Source organism: Protopterus annectens, chromosome 6.part0 (genome assembly GCF_019279795.1).
Source record: "Protopterus annectens isolate FY-2018-M chromosome 6.part0, PAN1.0, whole genome shotgun sequence".
Lineage (NCBI taxonomy): Eukaryota > Metazoa > Chordata > Ceratodontiformes > Protopteridae > Protopterus > Protopterus annectens.
Window position 1 is genome coordinate 434,507,825 of NC_056737.1, and position 24,934 is coordinate 434,532,758.

A 24,934-nucleotide genomic window follows, 5' to 3' on the forward strand; every position below is an offset into this window, starting at 1 on the left:
TGAAGCATCCTTCTTATTTTCCTGTCTAATTTAGCCAACGCGTTTTGGGGCCAGTCAAGCCCTCTAAAACTATAAGTTAGGACAGGAAAAACAAACTGGTTTATAGCTTGGATTTTGTTCCTAGATGTCAATGTTGTTTTCAGAATTAATTTAAGTCTTCTAAAGTATTCCTTACTAAGTTTTATTCACATTTGTTCATGTATTATTGTTGATCCTTCATCAGTTCCCAAATATTTATACACTCCCTCTTGCTCAAATTCTTTTATATCACATTATTGTCCCAAACTAATGTTTTCCTGCTTTAAAGGTTGCTTTTGTACACTTGTGAAGACCAAATGCCATTCTTATATCATCTGAAAAAGTTTTGACAGCCTGCAGCTGGGCTTTCAGTTCCTCATCTGATGAGCTATACAGTTTAAATCATCGACAAAGAGAAGATAAGTCTTCACACCTTGTTGTTTTCTAGGAGCCAAATTGTAGCCATGACCTACGCTGTTAAGTAAACAGCTTAATGGGTTAAAGACAGGGCAGAATAGCAGCTGTGACAGAGAGTCATCGTGGAATATCCCCCTTTGAATTTTTATCCCTGGGATCATAAAATGTCCTTTGTCATGGCTTAATTGCAAAGTGGTCTGACGCTGTTTCATGGTCACTGTAATGTAGTCGATCAATGTAGGGTGTTATCTTATACATTTTTAAGCATTCTTTTATCCATGAATGTGGGATAATATCAAATGCTTTTTTATTGTCAATCCATGCCATACTTAAATTCTTCCCCTTTTTGCAGTTCTCCAGTATGACTTTATTTAACAATAAATGATCCTTTGTTCCATTTAACTTTCTTTTATTGCCCTTTTGTTCTACTGCCATAATTGAGTTTTCTTCTAAATGACTATAAACTCTGTCAGCATCAATTCTGGTGTATAGTTTATACGTCGGTGGGAGGCAAGTTATTGGTCTATAATTTTTAGGGTAGCTTGCAGGCTCACTGTTAAGTAGGAGCATTGTTTTGCCTGTTGTTAGCCAGGTTGGTGTCTGTTCGGTGGGTGTATAAATAGTTCTTACTCATGTCTAAGTCTTCGTGCAAAGATGGTAATACTTTTAACCAAAAGTTAGGTACTGTATCTGGGCTTGGGGTTTTCCAATTAGAGGCTTTTCTTAACTTTGCTTCAAACTCTCTGGCTCTTACTTCATCCCATTTTATATCTGGCACCTTTAAATTTCTTATTCTTTCTTTTACTACTTCTATCCGGTTAGCATCTTTGTTATGTTCCACAGGGTCTTCATCGATGCTTCTCCAAAATATATCTATTTCCTCTTTTTTTGGCAGTGGTTCAATTCCTTTTACATTGTTTCCCAATTCTCTTTAAACATTTTTTGGGTCATCAACATATTGGTTATTTTGTACTTTTCCTTTATATTTATCTGTGTGTCTTGTAAGTTTTTCTGCCTGTGCTGAATTTTTTTGTTTGTTGTTTGCAATAGTGCATGATAGATCCTGGTCTGTTCTAATACTGTGCATTGCTTTTATCACATCTATCTTTCTTAGTATTTTTGTTGATCTGTTCCCTCTTCTATAGTCTTCAAACAGTGACACTTCTTCCTTAATTGCTTTATAGTTTTCTCTATTCGATACTTGCATGATGATATTCGATTTCTCCCCTTCCTTTCCCTCACTACCCTGTGTTCTTGTGGTAGAACTTTATCAGTTATTAATTTAGCAGCACAGTAATATATGCTGTTTACTTCTGTTATATCGCTTGGGTTTCCTTGGATTCTATGGACATGGGTGAGGTCTGGTGTGTTTGTGTTGATGGTGTGAAATGTATTGACTGTTGTGAGAACATGAAGGCTGCCATGCTTCATGTTAGCTATTTTCAAGCTTTGCATCCTTAAGAGAGAAAGCCTAACAACAACATACTGGTCTCAGTCAGGGCATCATCCTTTAAGAGACTTCAGGTATGTTAGAACTGCACCTAACCACTAGTAAATTGAAAATTTACTGGACTGTGTTCTAAAATGTTAGCTTTTTATCAGACCAGTAGCCCTCTTTTGACCATATGTTTTTTAAGTTTTTATTAGATTTTAACTAAACAAATTGATCATGACAATAATTGTATTTAGAAATTTATGAGCATTAAAAAGGAGAACAATATGAACAAGAACAAACAAGAGCAACTATTTACAAGAGTGTCTACTAACAAAGAAGATTCTCAAAAAATTCCTGTACATTACAATTGATATGAGTATAGCTATTTTTCTTTATCAAGCAGTTCCTTGAAATTTGTCCACGTATTATAGTAGAAGGTGATTCTAGTAGGTCTTGATTTAATGGTGATAATTTCCAGGTGACATACTTTGGTTGCAATATTTGTGAATTTTTTGAAAGCGGGTGCAGCTTCATTCTTCCAATTCTTGGTTATAACTTTCCTTGCATTTGATAAAATAGACCATAAAAGAGGGTATTCCATTCTTTTAACACAAACAGGAGTAGAGGTATTGAAAAGAATTAATGACTTAGATAAAACAAAATTGTCCCCAAATAAAGCCTGTAAACAAAGATTAATGTTGTTCCAATAAGTACAATGCAATCGAACACGTGTTTCCAATCTGCTTTAACCTTGTGTTTATATCTCCAACAAACCTGCTTCTTTTTAAACATTAATTCAGTTTTATGAGGTGTGAAGAAAGATCTACACAAGAATTTCCAAGTAAAAAGTTACTATCTAAGAGAAGTTAATTGCAGACATTGATTTGGGTGCACTCATTCCTAAAATGTTCATAGTAGATGGATGATAGAGGAACTGGCATAACCCATATGTGTCGACTGGACCCGAAAAATAATACAGAATACCTGTTTTTAATGAGATCCTCACATAGTTTATTTCTGTGCTGAAGTTTATTGCAAAGTATGTCACAGTTATATGAAGCATTATGATCGATGACAGCTCAGGACTTGTGAAATGTTATTGCACAATTTTTAATTTTTAGTAACCAAATGGGTGTGGTTGTCATAGCCGAGTAGATTTTGTCTTAAAACATTTTCCTTTTTGATTACAGAGGAGAATATTCTTGGACATCTAAGCAAGGGGGTCTATGTCCTCATGAGTGGGCTGGACTTAGAAAGACTGGTGCTTTCTGCTGGACCTCTAGGGTAAGAACATAAACTTGTCTTAGTTTTATTCAGTAGAAATGAGTCTTGGATTCCTGGAGTTCTAGAGTTCTGTGATATAGCACTAACAGAAAAACAAGGTGCTCCACAGTTACATTTGTATAGCTTAGTGTGTATAGTCAGGCAGAGAGAGGTGCACACTTACGGAAATTAGTAAACCTGTAGTAGAGGTGTGATCAAGGAAACGGGTTCTTCCATTGCTAGTTGGCCTGCAAAGGGAGAGACTTGGCATAATATACTGAAAACTGCCTTTAAGTTATCATTTGTTTTGCAGAAATATACTACTGGCTTATAACTGTACTTCAACTTTGCAGTGACAATGAGTTGTAAACAAATTAAGAACCACTTGTCACCTGCTATCCAGATGAGTTATTGTACCAGAATACAATAAATACTAAGAAACTGGAGAAGCTAAATTAGACATTTGTCACTGGTGAACAATTGGCAGTTGTTATACTCATATGATCCTGTAACAACATAACCGCTTTTTAAATCTAGTCTGAAAGTATTGTACACATATTCAGCACATTGATCACTGCTGTAGTGGCCTTGGGTATATTGATTGTATCCTGCCAAGTATATAACAGCTGGACAGCTTCCAAAGCTTCAGGGCACCTTTCATGTAACCAAAAGATGGGTTTGAGGACCATGCCCTTCAGAGATTTCCTGCCGTTGCCGAGAACACTCCTGTGTAGGCTTTCAAGGATCGATGGTCACCTTGTGCTTTTCCTTTGCTGGGCAGATGAGTTCCATTTGGGAAAAAAACTTCCACATTAAATGATTGCTGTTTTATTGCATTTTCCTCTTTAGGAAAAGTATTTTTATACTAGGAGTTTGTGTTTTAACAGACTGCCACGAGACTTAGCTTTATTTTTAAATTGGAGCATACTTTTTCCTGTCAGTTTAAAAATTGTTAAAGTAATTTTAAACCATTTTTCTGTACAAAAAGTGTGCTTGTTTTCCTTTTTGCAGATGGCAAAGTGTTTTAATGTGGTTTTAAATGTGTTTTGGTGTGACAAAAGTGACTTTTGAAGACTTTAAATATTTACCAGCTTTTGCTGTTTGTTTTCTATGGGAAAGAGGCACCATTTTCTGCTTAACCAATGAACAAACTGCTTGCTAATGGTTGGTCTTTCTTCCAACCACAAAAACAAAAAGTTAAGCAAACAACTTTTGCCACTCAAGCAGACTAGCAATTTTTCTCAGCCACAGGCAAGTGACTCTGCTATGACCATAGCTCGATGTTCTTCGTGTTTCACTGTTGCAGTCACCACACTTGGGTTATCTGCCTGCAGGTAGCCCTCAATCGGCCCGAATACCAGAGATTTAGTATTTCTGTGTCAGATGCTGTCACTTCAGGACTGATGTCACATCGTCAGGGGTATAAAAACAGGCAGCCGACGCCATTACATCAGTCTTTCTTGCAGAGGAACCCGAAGCAGAAGCAGTTCGCAAGTGCCTGACGGCCACTACCTGAATTTTTGTTTACGATTGAATAATCCTGAAGTCTTCTAAAGCTGAGTACCTCATTGGGGATCCTTTTTTCTTGCTCTAACCGATGTCAGAAAAAGTTAACAATTGTCTTGCCTGTGGAAAGCAAGTACCTCACAGAGATTTTCATTCTTACTGCGTTACCTGTTTAGGCCCAGACCACAACGTCACTTGCTGTCGGTTTTGTGCCTTGTTTAATGCCCGAACCATTCGTCGATGGGCTCTCTTTGTTGCTAAATTCTTTCGCTCTCGAGCTCCATATTCTGAAATGGTTTCGGTAAGCCATCCAACTCGAGATACTCCGAAAAAAGTAAGGATAAAGACAGAGACAGACCGCATAGGTCCAAAACTGCCGATGATGCTTCCATTAAGCTAGTCGCCAGTCTGCCGGTACTCAGTGAGGCACCTTCATAGCTCCTGATGCCCGCTTCAGTAGACTTGCAGGTCTCTACTGAGACCCATTCGGAGTGCGGTATGCCGCGAGATGCTTTTTTTACTATGGAACCTGCGGATGTCTCTACCTTGGATGGGTCCGGAGCCGCTGTGCAGGCACCAGCTTCTGAGACAGTTCTTTGCTCTACCGATGTTCGAATTCAACTGACGACTTAATTTCTAACCAAGACTACTGAGTTTTTAGGCCCAGGGTATGCACTACGCCTAGAAAACCGACTACCAAAGCGCATGCTTATGCTCCCATGCCACAAAAACAAATGCTTAGAATGGCTGAAGACCTTATAACGCTGATTAGGGGAAATCAGACTTCCCCTGAAAAAAAACAAAGAATCCAGTCCCCTTCAGCTTCTACAGACCAGGAGTCCGATGACTGACATTTCTGATTATGAAGACATGCCCTTATCTGCCTATGAGGATTCAGATGCAGAGGAATCTATTCCCTCTGACTACCCTCTAGAAGATTTTTCTTTTGGTGAAACCTTGCATACTTTAAGAGAGCATTTCCATTAAGAATGCCAAGACTATCCTCAGTCCAAAAAGAGACTCAGAGAATTTTTAGAGTTGCCTCAGTACAGGCCTTTAGCTATATCCCCTGTCCTGGATGTTGTGGATGATGTTTTTATGGAATCCAGTATTACTCCTGACACCTTACCTCCTGCCCCTAGGAAACCAGACGGGTACTACAGAGTACCTAATACTCACAAGTTTCCTAGAATCCTACTGCTGACCCAGAGATTATTTCCCAGGGGCGTAAAGGTATCAAGGCTACTACAGCCAAGAATACCACCCCTTCGGACAGGGATTCTAGAGCTCTAAACAGATAGGGTAAGAAGGTATATATCTCTGCAACTCTTGCTTTTAGGGCATTGAATTGCCAGTTTCACATGCTGAAGTGCCAGCAACATATTATGGAACTCATTAAACAAAAAGTGGTAACTTTTCCAGACTGTGCAGAAAATAAAGAATTGCAGGAGCTTATGCACTCTGCAAGCCAACTCAGTAAGCATATTTTGCAGTGTGGCTTTGATGCCCTAGAAGCATCTTGCAGGGCAACCATCAACTGATTCTGTACTGAGAAGACATGCTTGGCTGACGAAGCAGACCTTGCTGGACCATGTCAAATCAAAATTACTAGACGCTCCTTTGAATAAGGACGGTTTGTTTGGCACCAAAGAAGAAGAGGTTCTTAAAAAGATGGAAGAAAAAGCTAAATCTATGCAGACTGTTAAAGAATTCTTACAAGTCCAACCCCCTAGATTCAGTAGGCATTGCCCTTCAAAACACTGGTCCTTTCCAGCCCCCTCCAGACCTTCTCAAACCAGACCCAGGGGAAACAGACCACCCAAAAAGTTCACAATGACTTCTTTACTCCACTTCCCAGCCCTGCCCAACTGCTCATGCCCCTAGGAGGAAAACTTGCCCTTCATGCAAAAAACTGAATGTCCATCACTCAGGACCGGTGGGTCCTCAACATTGTATCTCAGGGGTACAAATTTTAATTTCCATTCACTGCCAACCTCAAGCGGGTTTCCAAACCTTTCTCCAAACCAGTGGGCAGAGGCTCAAAACCAAGTACTTTCCCTACTGAATATCAGAGCTATTCAGACTGTTCCAGTAGAACAGAGGGGTCAAGGATTATACTCCAGACTCTTCCTGGTACCCAGGAAAGAGGGCCCTTGGCACCCAATCCTGGATCTTTCAATTCTCAACACCTTCCTGGTGGTACCAAAATTCAGAATACTTATCCTGCAACAGCTTCTTCCTATGCTAGCCAAGGATGCCTGGTTAGTCACCCTAGACTTAAAAGAAGCCTGTCTGCACATCCCCATAAGGGAATAGTGCAGGAGGTATCTACGTTTCAGGGCAGGATCTATGCATTATCAGTTCTCTGCACTTCCCTTTGGCTTATCTACTGCACCCAGGGTATTCACAAAATGCCTGGCTCCAGCCATTGCATACTGCAGGCAGAGAAATATCCAAATTTATCCGTACTTGGACGACTACCTAATTCAGGCAGACACTTGGGAATTACTCCTGCAGCACTTGACATTTGTTAAAAAAAAAAAAAAACCTTCTTACTTCATTGGGGTACACCATCAACGAAAAGAAATCAAAACTGGTACCCAGTCAAAAAATTGTATTCGTGGGAGCAAGCTTAGACACATCTTCCTAGATGGCATTCTTCACTTCAGAAAAGCTAGTCTGTCTGACAGACTACTTCAGACAAATTGCCACCAGAACCCAGCTATCTGAAAGAAAAATAGTGTAAGCCCTAGGGTTAATGGCCTCATGTTTACTACTAATTCCATATGCAAGACTGCATATGAGGAAACTTCAATGGTACTTAAAAAGTCTTTGATGCCAACATTCTCAGGACCTGGAAACAGTCATTCCTATCATACCCTGTCTAAGGACGGCGTTCCTTTGGTGGGCAGAAACATGCAACCACAACAAGGGACTGCCATTTACTCAACCCCACACCGCCCGGACCCTAACCACAGATGCATCAGACTATGCCTGGGGGGCTCACATGGCTGGCAAATGTATTCAGGGCCACTGGAGCCCAAGTCAAATTCAGCTGCACATCAACCAAAAAGAGATGCTAGCTGTACAGAATGCCCTGACAGCTTTCAGATCCCTACTCTTACCAGGACAAATGCTAATAAAAACAGACACCACCACAGGTATGTGGTACATCAACAAGCAGGAGGGAATCCATTCCTACCCTCTCTGCAGGTTAGCCATAACCCTGTGGAACACAGCCTTGGACATCCAAGTCCATCTACAAGCTCAAATCCTGCCAGGCAGGCAAAACTCACTGACAGACGACTTAAGCAGAAATCTCCTAGACCCACACGAGTGGAAATTGGAGCCCAGCACCTTCAACCTTCTGATTCAGAAATGGGGGACCCCAGAGGTGGATCTCTTTGCCTCCCCTTACAACCACCAGCTCAGCAAATTCTGCACCAGAAATCCTCACAGCAGGGCCTAGAAAGTGGATGCCCTATCTTTTCAATGGGAAAAAAACTCAATCTATGCCTTTCCCCCTCTGTCCCTTCTCTCAAGTGTACTACTCAAGATAAAACAAGACAGGCCAAGGACAACTCCAATTGCCCCAGACTGGCCACGCCGGCACTGGTACCCACTCCTGCACAGCCTGACACCGGTGCCACCCAGGCACCTACACCAGTCCCCCAACCCTGCTGTCTCAGCAGGAGGGACAGATTTTACATCCACAACTGCAAACCCTAAACCTTGCAGCCTGGCTTATTCCTTGAATTCCCCACCAGCAGCTCTAAGCAAACAGGTGCTGAACATCATTCTTGAAGACCGAAGACCCAGTACAAGGAAATCCTATGCTGATAAGTGGAAAAGGTATTGTTCCTGGATTCAGTCTAATGGAGAGGACACAGCACTGCCTTCCATACCTCTAATCCTGGATTACCTAGCAAAACTACTCCACAGAGGCCTATCCTTCTCCTCCATTAAGATCCATGTTTCTGCCACCTCAGCTCATTACAACACTGAACCACCTCTATTCTCTCACCCTCTCATCAAACAGTTCCTGAGAGGAGCAAACAACTTGAGGCAACCAAGAAGAGCACACACCCCTGCTTGGGACCTTAACTTTGTACTGGAAAAGCTCACACTTCCTCCCTTTGAACCTGCTGCTTCAGCAGAGTTAAAATTCCTCTCTTGGAAAACAGCCTTGCTTCTAGCCATCACTTCAGCTAGAAGAGTGTCTGCGCTACAAGCACTGATGGCTGTGGGAACCCTTCATTATTTTCCATGCGGACAGGGTTTTCCTCAGGACCAACCCTTTCTTTATGCCTAAAGTGGTGTCTGGTGTGGCTGTCAACCAATCCATCCATTTACCAACTTTCTTCCCTAATCCTCAAAATAAAGTGAAAAGGATCCTGCACTCCTTGGACATGCCCAGACAGGTCAGATTTCACCTTGATAGGACTAAGCCCTTCGGAAAATCTGACCAGTTACTAGTCAGCTTTGCAACAGGGGCAAGAGGGCAAGGCCATTTCAAAACAAACCATTTCCAAATGGATAGCACACTGCATTCATTTCTGCTACAAGCACCGTGGGAAACCAACCCCTCAGGGGGGTCAGAACAAGAACACATTCCACTAGGGCAACATCTACCTCTACAGCATTTCTCAGGGGAGTCCCTACCAGGGACATCCTAGAAGATGCTACCTGGAGTTCTGTACACATCTTCACCGAGCATTACCACCTGCCTATCTTTTCCAAATCCAGGGCAGGTTTTGCTACAGCAGGCTTGCAAGGCTTACTAGCCAGCCCTAATTCTTCTTGACTGCCTCCACCCTTCCTCAGCTTTGGGAATCCACCCAAGTGTGATGACTGCAGTAGTGAAACACGAAGAACATAGTACAGTTGTGTACACTTACCATAAATGTAGAAGTTCGAGTGTATTCACTGTTGTAGTCCTGGTTTCCCTCCCACCAACCCCCTGGATTTCTCACTCTCCTCTCTATGACTATTACTATTGGTACTGGTATTTACTTTTTACTGGTGGTGTTTTCCCCACCATAACTTAGCTCCCTATTTGGGGGGGGGGCTCCTCACAAGTGGGGCAAGAAAAACTGATGTAATGGCGTCGGCTGCCTGTTTTTATATCCCTGACGACCTGATGTCAGTCCTGGAGTGACAGCATCCGACGAAGAAATATTAAGTCTCTGGTATTTGGGCTGACTGAGGGCTACCTGCAGGCAGATAACCCAAGTGTGATGACTGCAACAGTGAATACACTTGAACATCTACTTTTATGGTAAGTGTACACAACTGTACTTTCCTCAGACCATTCATCATTTACACCAGATCCCTCGGTTGTAGCACCTACAGCCACAGTGGATGAGGGTTTACCACATCCTCTGCAGCTTTTGGTGTCTTCTCCGTGGGCAAGGGAGAGACACTTTTGTTGGTCCTGGGAGAGGGAACAGGGAAGACTCCCCTGTTTGGCCAGAATTTTGTGCCCATTCCTGGGTAATGTGATGCTGCCACTGATAACACTGTTGGATCCATTCTTCCTGTCAAAAAGAAACAAAAAACTAAACCTGTGTCTACTCCTCCACAAAGTTCTTTAGACAGGAGTAGTTTACTGGGCCTTTCTCAAGGTTTAATTTGAGCTATCGATCCTTCTTATAAAGTGTTTTCTGGTAGAAGAAAGAGGGATACTGTGACGATTGGGGAGAGATGGGCGAAGGCTGCTAGCCTAGTCAAATAGAATTTGATATATAATTCTGGCATTTGTAAATAAATGTAAAATGCAGGCATTTTGATCTTGGATATCAACTCAGTGCTCTGCCTAAGCTCACATGTAAGTTTCTAGCACTGTGATTTCTTGTAGGAATAGTTAAAGCTAGTAAAGATTAATTAGGTATTTTTCTTTGAAATCAGACCTGTCATACTGTATTATTTTAAGTTTCTGTGTGATCTCTGAACTCTTAGATATCTCTATGGTGTAGTAGTTTTGTCTTGTGTTTTAATTATTTATTATTAAATATTTTTAAAACCTTCTACCTCTGTCAGGTTTGTGTAGAGATCAGCTTTAGAGTACATTGCATATTTATAGAGGTTATTGTAATAGGCCACTCTAAAGTAAGCCTTGACTGTTAGTCATACTACCATTGGATTATAATATTGCACAGTAATAATTGGACACCCTTTTAAAGGCCTTTTAGTAGCTGATATTATTAGTTGGGTGGTGGCAGTAATTACTACCGTATAGTCTGGGTAAAGGGGCACAGCTGGAGAATCTGTGTCAGCCTTCCCCAGGAGTGTCTGTGAAGTTGTATAAATACTTATCTCAAAGTGTGTGTGTGGTGTGCCAGCTACTTGTCAGGGACACGAAGCACTGGCTGGACAGAGAGGGTACTGGAGGTTTTAGCTCGCCCAGCTAGGCTGAGACCTGGACCCTATAGCTGTGCCAGTGGGGAGTCTTATTGGGGACCTGGTGAGCAAAGGAGCAACCAGCCCCAGACTGACTGTGATCTCTGTGTGCACTTAAGGGAAATTGTACTTTACTGTGTGTATTAGTTAACCTTTTCTCTTCTATGAGAAGACCTCCCTGGTGTTGGTGAGAATTGAATCTCCTTGATTGCTGGGCCAGGGCACAGTCGTCACAAGTGTTTGGCAGAGGTGGGATCTACTTCACATATTAATTGGTTTGTAGTGGTGTGGGTAGCGCAAATTCCTGTAGCTTATGTACAGTGATCTCTAAAAGTGTTTTGTACAGCAGCCACTCAGTGTATACTCAGAGTTCAGATCACAATTGTTTTATTTCTTTTGTTAGCTTAGTGTTAGTGAGGGTGACCAGGCAGCATGTCAGCAGAAGAGTATGGAAAGCTGACAAGGAGCCATCTGGTGGAGATGTGCCAGGTTAGGGGACTGGTGCATGGAAACCTGACTAAAGCAGACCTGATTGCAGCCTTGGTTACAGCTGCATCAGAAAACAGTAGCCTGGAGGCCAGTCAGACTAACAGTGGAGTTACAATATACTCTGAGAATGGACAGCTCAACCTTTCTGCAGTGGACTTAAAAATCCAGCTGGAGCTAAAGAGACTTCAGTGGAGGCCAGGTGCATGGAACTAGAAGCAGCCGAGAAAATGAGGAGTCTACAAGGTGAGGAAAATGAACGGCAGAGGAGGCATGAGAGGGAAATGCTGACTCTTCACCAGAGTCATGGAGGTAATGGGGAAGGGAGTAACCGGACCCCAGAAGCACAAAAGGTCAGTAAATTTCTTCCACAGTTTAAAGAGGGGAGTAATTTTGATAGCTTCAGTCATATGTTTGAGCGGGTATGTAAACAGTATGAAGTTGACCAAGGGTTCTGGGTACAGTTCCTGACCTCCTTACTCCATGGTAAAGCTGTAACGTCTTTAGCAAAAATGCATAACACTGACTGTTTTGATTATACTGCTGTAAAAAGACATTAGAATGTTTTAAGCTAACACCTGAAATGTATAGCAAAATGTTTCGTGAGCATAGACGCAAGCAGATGAAAATGTATGTGAATATGTTGTTGAAGTGAGCACTTATTTTCATAGCTGGGTGAGTGGATGTCAGGTCACCAGTTTGAAGGGCTGGCAGACCTTTTGGTAAGGGAACAAGCCCTTAGCACTTTGCCTGAGGACATGAGGATCTGGTTAGCTGATAGACAATGTACTACTGCATATGACTTTGGGAAGAAGTGAGACCTATACCTAGCAGGCAGGGCAGCCCTGCACAGGAAAGGGACCCCCAGTACTGCTCATGGGACTAAAGGAACCCATGGTGGGCAGCACAGACTGCCCCAGCAGAATCCACCAGTAGCAGGGGAAGCCACTAGTCCAGGTACACGTCCAGGAGCTAGGGTTAAATGTTTTGAATGCAACCAGTGGGGCCATGTGGCATACAGGTGTCCATGGAGGCAAGGTGGGGAACCAAAGGTGAGGGGGAGCCAGTAAGTGGGAAAGACAAAATGCCAACAGTAGGTTGTCTTGAGACATCAGGGGTATGGAACTACCATCCTGCAGATGTCCTGAGAGGGAAGGATTTGGATGAGGCAGTACTATGTACTTATGCAGTTACATACAGTGAGGCTAGGAGACAAGCATGTAGGTCTGGTAGCCTGGGAGAGACTCAGACAGACTGCATACTTGCAGCCATGACTGCTGAGGTGGTTACTTTAGAGAGTGAGCTACGCTGTAGCAATGAGACTGAATGTGAGCCACAGCTGCTTGTGGGTGCTGATGTTCCCTTGGACAGGGTAACTGCAAAGGTAGAGGTGAGTAGTAGTACCCAGGCTGACAGTCAGGCACCGCTGTCAGAGGATGCCAGACTTCCAGTGGAAGGAGAGCTGGTAAGGGTTACAAGGAGAGACTTGAGACAGGCTCAACTCTCAGACCCTACATTGCAAGGCCAGAGGCAGGTAGCTAGAGAGGCACCTGATTCTCAAGGAAAGGGGGGAATCTGTATACTGGAAAAAAGGGTTACTGTACAGAGAGTGGACTCCACAGGTAGGGCTAGAAGGTGAGAGAGTACAGCAGTTGTTAGTGCCTAGTGCTTCTAGCCATAGCCCATGATATTCCCATTGCAGATCATATGGGCATAAAACATACAAAGAGGCATATTATGCAAAACATCTATTGGCCTGGAATTTCCAGGGATGTAACAGGCTACTGCAGGACCTGTGAGCAGTGCCAAAATGTAGGCAAGGCAGGAGACAAGGCGAGAGCTCCTTTAATGCTTTTGCCTGTGATTGAAGAGCCATTTCAGAGGGTAGCTATGGATATTGTGGGTCCTCTGAGTACCCCAAGTTGCAAAGGGAAAAAGTATATCGTAGTGATTGTAGATTATGCTACACGATAGCCTGAGGCAGTGGCTTTGTCCTCCATTGAGGCAGAGAAGGTGGCAAATGCTTTGCTAGAGATTTTCAGCAGGGTAGGTTTCCCAAAGGAAATGCTGTCTGACAGAGGTGCCAATTTTATGTCAGACTTGCTGGCTTGTCTGTGGAAGTCCTGTGGGGAGAAGCACATGAAGACCACCCCCTAACATCCCCAGACTAATGGTCTTGTTGAGAGGTTAAACTCTACAATCAAGTCCATGCTATGGGCATTTACAGATCAGTTTAAGAGGGAGTGGGACAAATATTTGCCCCATCTGTTGTTTGCTTACAGAGAGGTTGCCCAGGAATCCACAGGTTTTTCACCCTTTGAGTTGCTGTATGGACATAGGGTGAGGGGACCTCTAGATTTAATTGGAGATGAGTGGGAAGGTCAGTGCGAGTCTCACAAAGGAGTCTGTTGTGGCATATGTCCTGAACCTCCGGACAAGGCTCAGGGAACTCATGGACCTGGCCCAGGAGAACCTGGCAGAAGCCCAACAACAGAAAAAGGTGTGGTATGACAGGAATGCTCGAGCTACAGAGTATGCTGTAGGGCAGCAGGTGATGGTTCTCATTCCTGTCAGACACAGCAAGCTGCAAGCAGCTTGGGAGGGACCCTACAAGGTGGTAAGAAAGGTAAGTGATTTTAACTACATGGTGGAAGCACTAGGCAGATGACAGGGGCACAAATTGTACCATGTTAACATGATGAAACCTTACCATGATATGGAGGCCCTTGTGCTGAGCATTTGCAGTGGATTGCAGGAGGAGTCTGAGGGAGATCTGGGGACTGATCTCCCTAGTGAGGCTCAGGCTGAAACCTCAGTGGAAGGGGTAGCAATATCCCAGCAGCTATCTCCTACCCAGGTTCGAGAAATCCAAGCAGTGTTGCGGGAATTTGGGGACGTGTTCACTAGGAAACCAGGGAGCACCCACCTGATGCAGCACCAGGTGGATACAGAACCCCAAAGGCCTATCAGGCAGGCCCCTTATAGGGTGCCTGAGAGAGTCAAACAGACTCTGCGGGAGGAGGTGCAGGAGATGTTGGAACTAGGGGTGATTCAAGAGTCCAACGGTCCCTGGGCCTCACCAGAGGTGTTGGTGCCAAAGAAGGATGGCAGCACCAGGTTCTGTGTGAATTACAGGAAATTAAATAGTCACACAGAGTCAGATGCTTACCCCATGCCTTGGACAGATGAGGCCCTAGAGCAGCTGGGTGGGGCTAAGTAGCTTACAACCATTGATCTTACCAAGGGTTACTGTCAGGTGCCCTTGACTCCCAGTGCTAGAGGGAAGTCAGCCTTTGTGACTCCTTTTGGCTTGTATGAGTTCACAAAGATGCCCTTTGGAATGAAGAATGCCCCAGTGACTTTCCAGAGGCTGGTAGATCATATCTTAGCAGGAGCAGGAGGGTTTGCCCTTGCTTACATGGATGATATTGCTATATGCAGCCATTCCTGGCAAGAGCACCTTTGGCATGTCAGGGAGGTGCTGGGCAGACTACAGAGGGCAGGGTTGACCATTAAGCCGAGCAAATGTCAGATGGGTATGGCAGAGGTCTCCTACCTAGGACATAGTGTGGGGAGTGGTAAGATAAGGCCAGAACCTGCCAAAGTGAAAGCTATTCAGGCGTGGCCTGCACCTGTTACCAAAAAGCAGAAGAGGGCATTCTTGGGGACAGCAGGGTACTACAGAAAGTTTGTTCCCAATTATAGTACCATAGCTGCTCCTCTCACAGACCTGACAAGGAAGAACAGGCCAGATAAGGTAGTGTGGATCCCAGCATGTGAGCAGGCATTTCAGAAGCTTAAGTAAGCTTTGTGAAGGACCCCTGTGTTAGCCAGTCCAGACTACAGCAAAGACTTTGTTGTGCAGGTGGATGCTTCAAACTATGGAATGGGGGCTGTACTTAGCCAGGTTTCTTCAGAGGGAGAAGAGCACCCAGTGGTTTATCTCAGTCGTAGGCTCCACCCAAGGAGGAATGCTATGCAGTGGTAGAAAAGGAATGTCTAGCCATAGTGTGGGCACTACAAAAACGTCAGCCTTATCTGAATGGAAGAAAATTCACTGTGATGACAGATCACAACTCTCTAACATGGTTAAACAGAGCCAGTCAGAAAAATGCCAAGTTGCTAAGATGGAGTCTGGAGTTGCAAGAATATATGTCAGTGCAGCACTGCAGTGGGAGTAGCAATGCCAATGCAGATGGGCTCTCAGGATAGGGAATGGGGTGAGGTACACCCAGATAGACCTGACACACTCAAGCGATGTTTCTCAAGGGGCACTTGAAAAACTTGCTTGAGTTCCCTGGGGGGGGGGGTTGACAATTGGGGAAGAGATGGGCGAAGGCTGCCAGCCTAGTCAAATAGAATTTGATATATAATTCTGGCATTTGTAAATAAATGTAAACTGCAGGCATTTTGTTCTTGGATATCTAACTCAGCACTCTGCCTAAGCTCACATGCAAGTTTCTAGCACTGTGATTTCTTGTAGGAATAGTTAAATCTAGTAAAGATTAATTAGGTATTTTTCTTTGAAGTCAGACCTGTCCTACTATATTATTTTAAGTTTCTGTGTGATCTCTGAACTCTTAGATATCTCTATGGTGTAGTAGTTTTGTCTTGTGTTTTAATTATTTATTATTAAATATTTTTAAAACCCTCTACCTGTGGCTGGTTTGTGTAGATATAAGCTCTAGAGTACATTGCATATTTATAGAGGTTATTGTAATAGGCCACTCTAAAGTAAGCCTTGACTGTTAGTCATACTACCATTGGATTATAATATTGCACAGTAATAATTGGACACCCTTTTAAGGGCCTTTTAGTAGCTGATATTATTAGTTGGGTGGTGGCAGTAATTACTACCGTATAGTCTGGGTAAAGGGGCACAGCTGGAGAATCTGTGTTAGCCTTTCCCAGGAGTGTCTGAAATTGTATAAATACTTATCTCAAAGTGTGTGTGTGGTGTGTCAGCTACTTGGCAGGGACACGAAGCACTGGTTGGACAGAGAGGGTACTGGATGTTTTAGCTTGCCCAGCTAGGCTGAGAACTTGGACCCTATAGCTGTGCCAGTGGGGAGTCTTATTGGGGACCTGGTGAGCAAAGGAGCAACCAGCCCCAGACTGACTATGATCTCTGTGTGCACTTAAGGGAAATTGTACTTTACTGTGTGTATTGGTTATCCTTTTCTCTTTTATGAGACAACCTCCCTGGTGTTAGTGGTGATGATTGAGGCTCCTTGATTGCTGGGTCAGGGCATGGTCATCACAGATACTTCTTTTCCTGATTCAAGATACTGAATCTGGATAAAGGGATGACGGGACAGATGTAGGGGTTACTCCTTAGAAGTCCTTCAAGAATGCAACTGCAGTCATAACATATGGGTTGTCCTGCCTCAGGTAGCCCTCGGTCGGCCGGATTCCAAAGTCTGGGTCCGGCTGGAGTATAAAGTCATCGGCCGACGCCATCTTCTTCAGTCTTGGTGCCCGAAGCAGAAGCAGTTTCGGTCAGCTCCTGTGTTTAACATTTTTCTTGCCTCAGCCGATGTCAGAACAAATTGAGAAAGTTAATAATTGTTTGTCTTGTGGTAAACAAATACCTCATAAGGACTTCCATTCTTATTGCCTCCTTGCCTGGGCCCAGACCACTACGGTCGGCCTGTGCTGCCTGTGCTTGCTTTAATACAAGCTCACTCAGGCAGAATTTGAAGACTTTTCTTATATCATGCCGTCGGAACAACCGACAACTCAATCTACCACTCCTCCTAAACCCTCCAAAGCTTCGTCCCCCTTCGAAGTAGTAATTCAACCGCTCCAGGCCGCTGACACACAGCGTTAACACCTTCGTCTCGGAGTCTACACCGGTGCCGGTTGTTGATTTTCCTCCAGAAATCAAAGTTCTGGATCTACCCGACACCATTCCTGTGGACAAGGTTACTCCTACACGTGGGGCAGCTAGGCCTCCTGTATCCATGTCCATCAAGGCCTTAGCCAGGCCAAGGCCCATCCTAATCCTACTGCCCAGGCCCCTTCTTCTGATAAACAGATCATGTCTCTTGCTGCAGATCTTTTTTCTCTTATCAGGGGGTCTCAGCCTCATCCAGACAGAGGTCCTCAGCCGCCTGCAGAGAAAAGGCCCAGAACTGAGCAGGCCGACAACCTCTCTTCAGATGAGGCCTCTGGGGATTCTGAGCATTCAGATACCCAAGAAGAATCCTTCCAAGCCTATGAGGACTCTGATGCTGAGGAATCAATTCCCTCTGCCTCTCCTCCAGAGGATTTTTCGTTCGGTGAAGTCCTTCACTCTATGAGGGAGCATTTTAAATGGCAGGGTCAGGAATTCTCTGATTCCAGGAAAAACACGCACTCTTCCTCAAGCTACCCCAGCACAGACCTTTAGCTATCCCTCTAGTTATGGATGTCCTGGATGTTGTTTTCTCCGACTCCAGTGCTAACCCTGATTCTCTCCCTCCTGCTCCTGTCAAGCCAGACAGATATTATAGGGTCCCTGACACCCACAAACATTTCTTTAAGGCCCATTCTGTGGATCTAGAAACTACAGCCAAGAATCCACTACCAGCGGATAGGGAAGCTAGGTCCCTGGAGAGATGGGGTAAGAAAGTTTATACCTCTACCACCCTGGCCATGAGGTCACTTAACTGCCTTTTTCATATGTTTCAGTACCAGGATTTTTTACTGGATGATTTACAGAAAAAGCTAGCCTCTCCTGAGCCTATTGATAGAAAGGCATTACAGGATCTAGTACATAACACTCAGCAGGTTAGCAATCATTTTCATCAGTGTGGTTATGATGCATTCAGCTATGACTGGGGCTGTTATAAGTAGACATGCTTGGTTAAAAGAACAGCCACTGCCAGACCATGTTAAAGTAAAGTTACTTGATGCACCTCTGGAAAAACAGAAGCTTTTTGGTGCTAATGCACAAGATGTGTTGAAGTTCATTGAGGATAAAGCTAAATCAGTACAGACAGTCAAAGATTTCCTCCAGGTTCAGCCACCCAGATTCAGCAGGAATTGGCCTTCAAAGAATTGGTCCTTTCCGGACACTGACAAGTTTCAAAGGGAAAAAAAACAGGCGGAGGGAGGTAGAGTGCACCGAGAGGTTCTAGGGGCCGCCAATGGCAACCACCAAATCAAAGAAGAGGCAGTCCAGCTGCACCACAAGGACAACCACAATGACTTGACTTTCATACTGCCTACAAAGGTTCAAAGAGAAGCACCTTTGGGCAGAAAATTATCCTTATTCTCAAAAAACTGGCATATTTTAACCAAGGACAACTGGATTCTGGATTTAATAGACAAAGGTTACAGATTCCACTTCCATACTTTGCCAATAAGACAAGGCATGCCAAACCTGCCACTCCATCAAAGGGCAGAGGCACTCATTCAAGTTTCAAAGCTGTTAAATATAAAAGCAATAGAAAAGGTCCCTCCACAGGAACAAGGCCAGGGATTTTATTCAAGACTGTTCCTTGTTCCAAGAAAGGAAAACAAATGGAGGCCTATACTGGACTTGTCTACTCTAAATACTTTTCTCATTGTGCCAAAGTTCAAAATGCCAGACAAAGCTGCAGAAGATACCTCAGATTTCTTGCAGGGACAGAGCATTATCAATTCTCAGCATTACTGTTTGGCTTATCGGCATCAGTAGTGGCACACTGCAGACCAGGGGGATTCAAATCTCCCCCTACCTGGACGACTGCCTCATACAAGCAGACAACAAACAAACCTTGATAGCAAACTTGGACTATGTCACTCAATTACTACAGGCTTTGGGATACACAGTCAACATTCAGAAATCAAGACTTCTGCCATCCCAACAGATTATTTTCCTAGGAGCCAAACTGGACACAAAACACAAATGGCTTATCTCACAGAGGAAAACAACAGCAGTTACCAGAGTACTAGGCCCTGGGGTTCATGGCATCTTGCATTCTTCTGATACCTTTGGCAAGACTTCATATGAGAAAGCTGCAATGGTACTTAAAAGCTTATGGTCCCAACACAGCCAAAGCCTAGAGGATAATCCCACTCATTCCATGTCTGCGAAGAGAATTTTGTGGTGGGCTCAAACAAGTCAGTTAAACAAAGGCATGTCTTTCAACAAACCTCAAGCAGGCCAAATGATTACAACAGACACCTCGGACCATGGATGGCAGATGCATTCAAGGTCAGTGGACACCAAGGAAAGGCATCTGCACATAAACCAAAAAGAGATGTTGTCAGTGATACATGCAATCGAGACTTTCACTTCAACAAGGACATTTGCTAATAAGGACAGACAACACCACTGTTATGTGGTATATAAACAAGCAGGGAGGCACTCATTCTTATCCCCTCTGCAGACTAACAATGATTCTCTGGGAAAAATCCCTAAGTCTGAAGATACATTTGCAATCCCAGTTTGTGCCAGGCAAGGACAATGTACTGGCGGACAAGCTGAGCAGAAATTTCTTGGATCCACACAAATGGATGCTGCATCCTCACATTTTCTCACAAATAACAAGGACATGGGGGAGACCGGACATAGATCTCTTTGCTTCTCACATGAATCATCACCTGGAAAAGTTCTGTACAAGGACCCACCATCCTCTAGCCTGGAAAACGGATGGTCTCTCCTTCAGCTGGAATTCCCTAACAATTTATGCATTCCCTCCTCTACCACTGCTGACCAAGGTGATACTGAAGATCAAAGCAGAACAACCAACAGGCATTTTGATAGCTCCAGACCAAGGCAGCACTGGTACCCATTGCTGTTGAGCATAGCTCGGACCAAATCGTGGCCTCTGCCCCTATGGCCTCTGCTTCTAACACAACACAATTACAGGACTGTTCATCAAAACCTGAAAACATTGCATCTGACAGCCTGGAGGTTACCATAACTCCTTCCGATATCTCTCTTCCAAAAAGTTCAAGAGATCTTACGACCTTCCACCAGAAAAACCTATTCAGCCAAGTGGAAGAGATTCATCATCTGGAATGCTAACAGGGGTCAGGATACAACAGTATTGAGTATACCTCAAATATTGGAATACTTGGCAGAAATGTTTCATACTGGTCTCTCATATTCTTCCATAAAGATTCATGCCTCAGCAATCTCAGCAAAATACAATTGTGATCCACCTGTGTTTTCACATCCTTTGCTAAGACAGTTCCTAAGAGGGATAAAGAATATCAAACCTCCCAGGAAACTTAACTCTTCCTCCCTTTGAACTAGCAGCAACTTCAGAAATGCAATTTCTCTCATGGAAAACGGTTTTCCTATTGGCAGTCACATCAGCAAGAAGAGTCTCTGAGATACAGGCACTCATGGCAGTACCTCCTTTTCTCATTTTTCATCAGGACAGAGTCTCTAAGAACCAATCCTTCATTCATGCCAAAAGTAATTTCCAGGGTGTCTCTAAATCAAGCCATTCACCTGCCTACTTTCTTCCCCAATCCTTAAAACAGGGGGGAAGCACTGCTGCATACTTTGGACATACACAGGCAACTATGCTACTACTTGGACAGAACTAAGGCCACCAGAAAGTCTGACCAACTGTTTGTAGCCTATACTGCTGGAGTACAAGGAAAAGCAATCTCCAAACAAACAATTTCCAAATGGATTGGACACTGCATCAGATTCTGCTATTCTTTTCATGGAAAAGGTGTGCCAGCCAATATTAGGCCACACTCCACCAGAGCTATAGCCACATCCACAGCTTTCCTAAGAGGAGTGGCTACAAAGGATATTCTAGAGGCTGCTACATGGAGCTCCGTGCATACATTCACCAAGCACTACAACCTGCCTTTATACTCCAGATCCCGAGCAGGCTTTGCTTCGACAGTCCTGCAGGGCATTTTAGCTACACCATCATTTTCTTAGTTCCAACCAACCCCAGCTTGGCTATGGTATTCAACTCATGTGTTATAACTGCAGTTTCATTCTTGAAGGACATAGTACAGTTTTGTACCTACCATAAATGTAGATGTCCGATAGATATGCAACTGCAGTCCACCCTCCTACCCCTCTGCAACCTTCTTTATGGGTCCTATCTCCTATGGTGTATCTGTTTATTACTGTTGTGCATGTCTGGAATTGTTTATCCATTCACCAAATTTAGCCTTCCTAGGAGGGCACCTGGCATCTGGGGCAAGAAACACTGAAGAAGATGGCGTCGGCTGATGCCTTTATACTCCAGCCCCAGACTTTGAATCGGCCCGACCGAGGGCTGCCTGAAGCAGGACAACCCATATGTTATGACTGCAGTTGCATATCTATCGGACATCTACATTTATGGTAGGTACAAAACTGTACTTTGTCTGATTCAAACTCAAGAGTTGAGCTCAGTTTCTGCTTCTCCTTGTTTGGGTTTATCTTTCTCTGAGAGTATTTCCAGAATATGCCAGTGTTTTTACTTCAGATTCTCAGAAATACTATGAGTTTTTATAGAAGGAATTTCCAGAAACTGCACCCATTCCTCAAGTACTGTTAGCTCTGGAAGATGCATTTCTGTGTCAGTGCCGGCTGTTTTCCTGATAGTCATCCTGTTGCCCCTAAAAAGATGGATAAAATGTACAAAGTTAATCAGTCTTTTAAAATGTTATATACGTATCCCATATCTGACTCATCAACTATAGTTTGTTAATCCTACTGCTGCTAAACATTTGGTTAATTCTAGTCCTACACTTTGTGACATAGAAAGATTATTGATAAATATGGGAAAAACGCGTATGCTTCTGCAACTTTTATTTTTAGAATTTTGATTTGTCAGGCTCATATGTTAAATTTTATTCCACGTATTTGTGAAAATATGAGGAATGCCTTGTCTGCAGTTTCTTTTTGTGAGGAGAAATCTGCTTTAAATAATTTAGCTTCTTCCATTTCACAGGTCACAACTCATAGCTTACAGTGTGCAGTATGACTCAGCTGATAGTTCTTCTAGGGCTATGGCCTCTGGTACTGTGTTGTGGTTTGCCTGGCTGCTTTCTCAGAAGCTCCCTGATGTGGAAAAATGAGATTCTAAATTCTCCTTTGGATAGAAATTAAGTTTTTGGTTCATCTGCTGCAGAGATTTATCAAAAAGTGTGATGAAAGGGGTAAGTTGATACTCTCTAAGATTTGTCAGCCCTCCTTTTCCAAGTTTTCTAAGGGATTCTCTAACCCTTCATTCATTTTCTGCAAAAAAAAAAACAAAATAAGTGTCTCACTAAAATGCAGGTAAACAGGCATGTAAGAAGATGGGGGGACATTCTAAAAATAATTCACCCCCCTCCAAAAAAAAAGACAGCTCACCAAGTCAGAGTGACTGTTTAAGGGACCATGTCCCCACCCTGGCAGTCCCTTTTCCGTTAGAGCAAGTTTGAATCTCCACTTTTCACTTTGGCAAAAGATACTTTCAGACAAATGAGTTCTGAAGATCATTCATGAAAGTAACAGAAGCCAGTGAGTGGAAATCCCTCCTTTCCAGGGTTTAATTTCTCAACCACCTGCCTCAGGGAGTGATAGAAACAGTTTCTCCTTCCCAGGTTAGGAAGGGTTTTCATTTAAGGATGTTTTAACTGCCAAAAAAGAAGATGCTTGGAGAACAGTTCTGGAGCTTTCTTTCCTAAACTTGTTTGTGATAGTGCCCAAGTTCAAAATTTTGTATCTTCCTTCTCATTTAAATTTCCTGGTAACACTAGATTTAAAAAGATACTCATCACATCCCTACACATCCAGACTTCAAGCGTTTCATAGGCTCTTGTGTGTCTGGATCACATTATCAGTTCTCTGCCTTACCATTTGGATTTTCCAGTGCACCAGGTGTGTGTCTAGCTCCGGTTATAGCCCATTGCAGGCTATCCACATTTTTCCATATTTAGACAACTCTCTTAAGTTTGCAGAGTCTGTTTCAAAATGTCGGCAGTCTCTCACTTGGGTGAGAGATCTGTTATATAAGCTGGGTTTCCAAGAGAACATTCAAAAGTCTTGTTTGACTCTTTCACACAGGATTATGTTCCTGGGGTATAATCTAGACACCTCAGTTCGAAGAGCTTTTTTTCCACAGACAAAATAGATCTGTATATAAATCTATTTCTGTTTTCCACTCAGACTATGGTCACTATGAGAGAATATCTCAGGAATTTGAGTCTCATATCATCTACACTTTTTATGATACCTTTGGCAAGACTCCAAATGAGAAAGATACAGTGGTATTTGGAGTCTCTTTGGTCTGAGCACCATCTTTTGTCTTTTCAAAATCACAGTGCTGGGGTTTATTGGAAGATAAATCCCGTAATGGAGACAGCCAGTTTCCTTAAACCCAGGTCTCCCTTCTTCCACACTGTGCCAGAGCAGTTAGTCACCACATATGCCTTGGACTTTACTTGGGGAGAAGTTTCAGGAAGGATAAAAGTGCAAGTTGTATGGGACACCAAGGACAAACACAAGCATATAAATATAAAAGAAATTCTTGCCTTCTGAATCATCTTTGGTCCCCTGGACCTTTTCATGTTATTACAGATAATACCACCATCATGTAGAACATCAACAAGCAAGGGGGAACCATGTTGTTCCCCCTTTGCAAACCAGCCATGCTAGCTTGGGATATAGTTTCATAGTACAATCTCACTCCACAGGCTTCCTACATCATGTGTGACAGACAGGATGAGCAGGATAAGGGCAGACCCTCATGAATAGAAACTAGATCAGTGAGTCTTTGAAGATTTGATCAATCTGGGGGGAGTTTTTCAAGTAGATGTATTTGTCTACTCTCTGAACAATTAGCTAGCAAAATTCTGCTCTAGGACTACGTGGAAGAATGCCTGGAAGACAGATGACCTTTTCCTTTTCTTGGAGAATATTCTTGTACTCTTTTCCACTGATATCTTGGGTACTTCTGAAGATTTAGAAAGAATCCCCCAAGATCGCTGTGATGACTCCCTTCTGGCTCAGACAGTCATAGCCAGCATTAGGCACCTGCCGAACCTGCGGCCACAGGGAGCACCTGATTATTTCCCCATGTATGAGGGACTCCATATGATGCAGCTGCGGGTTTCTCCATCTCTTCCACTCCTTGCTTGGTGACTCATTCATTCGGCTGTTTAGCGCCGTCTCGTGACCCCCCCCCCCCCGAAAGAACTTGCTTCCTTGACTGCTGCAGCCAATCAGGTCCCTTGCTTTACTTGTAAGCTGCACTCGATCAGGTCCGCTTCAGTGAAGCATGGGACCTGATTGGCTGCAGCAGTCAAGGAAGCAAGTTCTAGTTTCCTGATTGTTTTTCCTGTAATATGGGGTTTGTTGGGTCAGTTCTGTTGCTTATCGGCATTAAACACACATTTGAATTGCCCAGATTTTTGCTTTATATTTTTGGTTTGTTCTTCAGAAAATTTGTGGTTTTCTTATACATCAATGAGTATTGAAGTCACTAAATAATG

General features: G+C 43.4%; 1 protein-coding gene across 1 annotated transcript in view; it reads left to right on the forward strand.

Moving 5' to 3' along the window:
* IVD (isovaleryl-CoA dehydrogenase) overlaps positions 1-24,934 on the forward strand; it is a 1,038,753-nt gene that overhangs the window by 542,080 nt on the left and 471,739 nt on the right. The window contains exon 8 of the mRNA XM_044073537.1: positions 3,061-3,154. Coding sequence (XP_043929472.1) covers positions 3,061-3,154 — 94 coding nt within the window. The remainder of the gene's footprint in view (positions 1-3,060; positions 3,155-24,934) is intronic.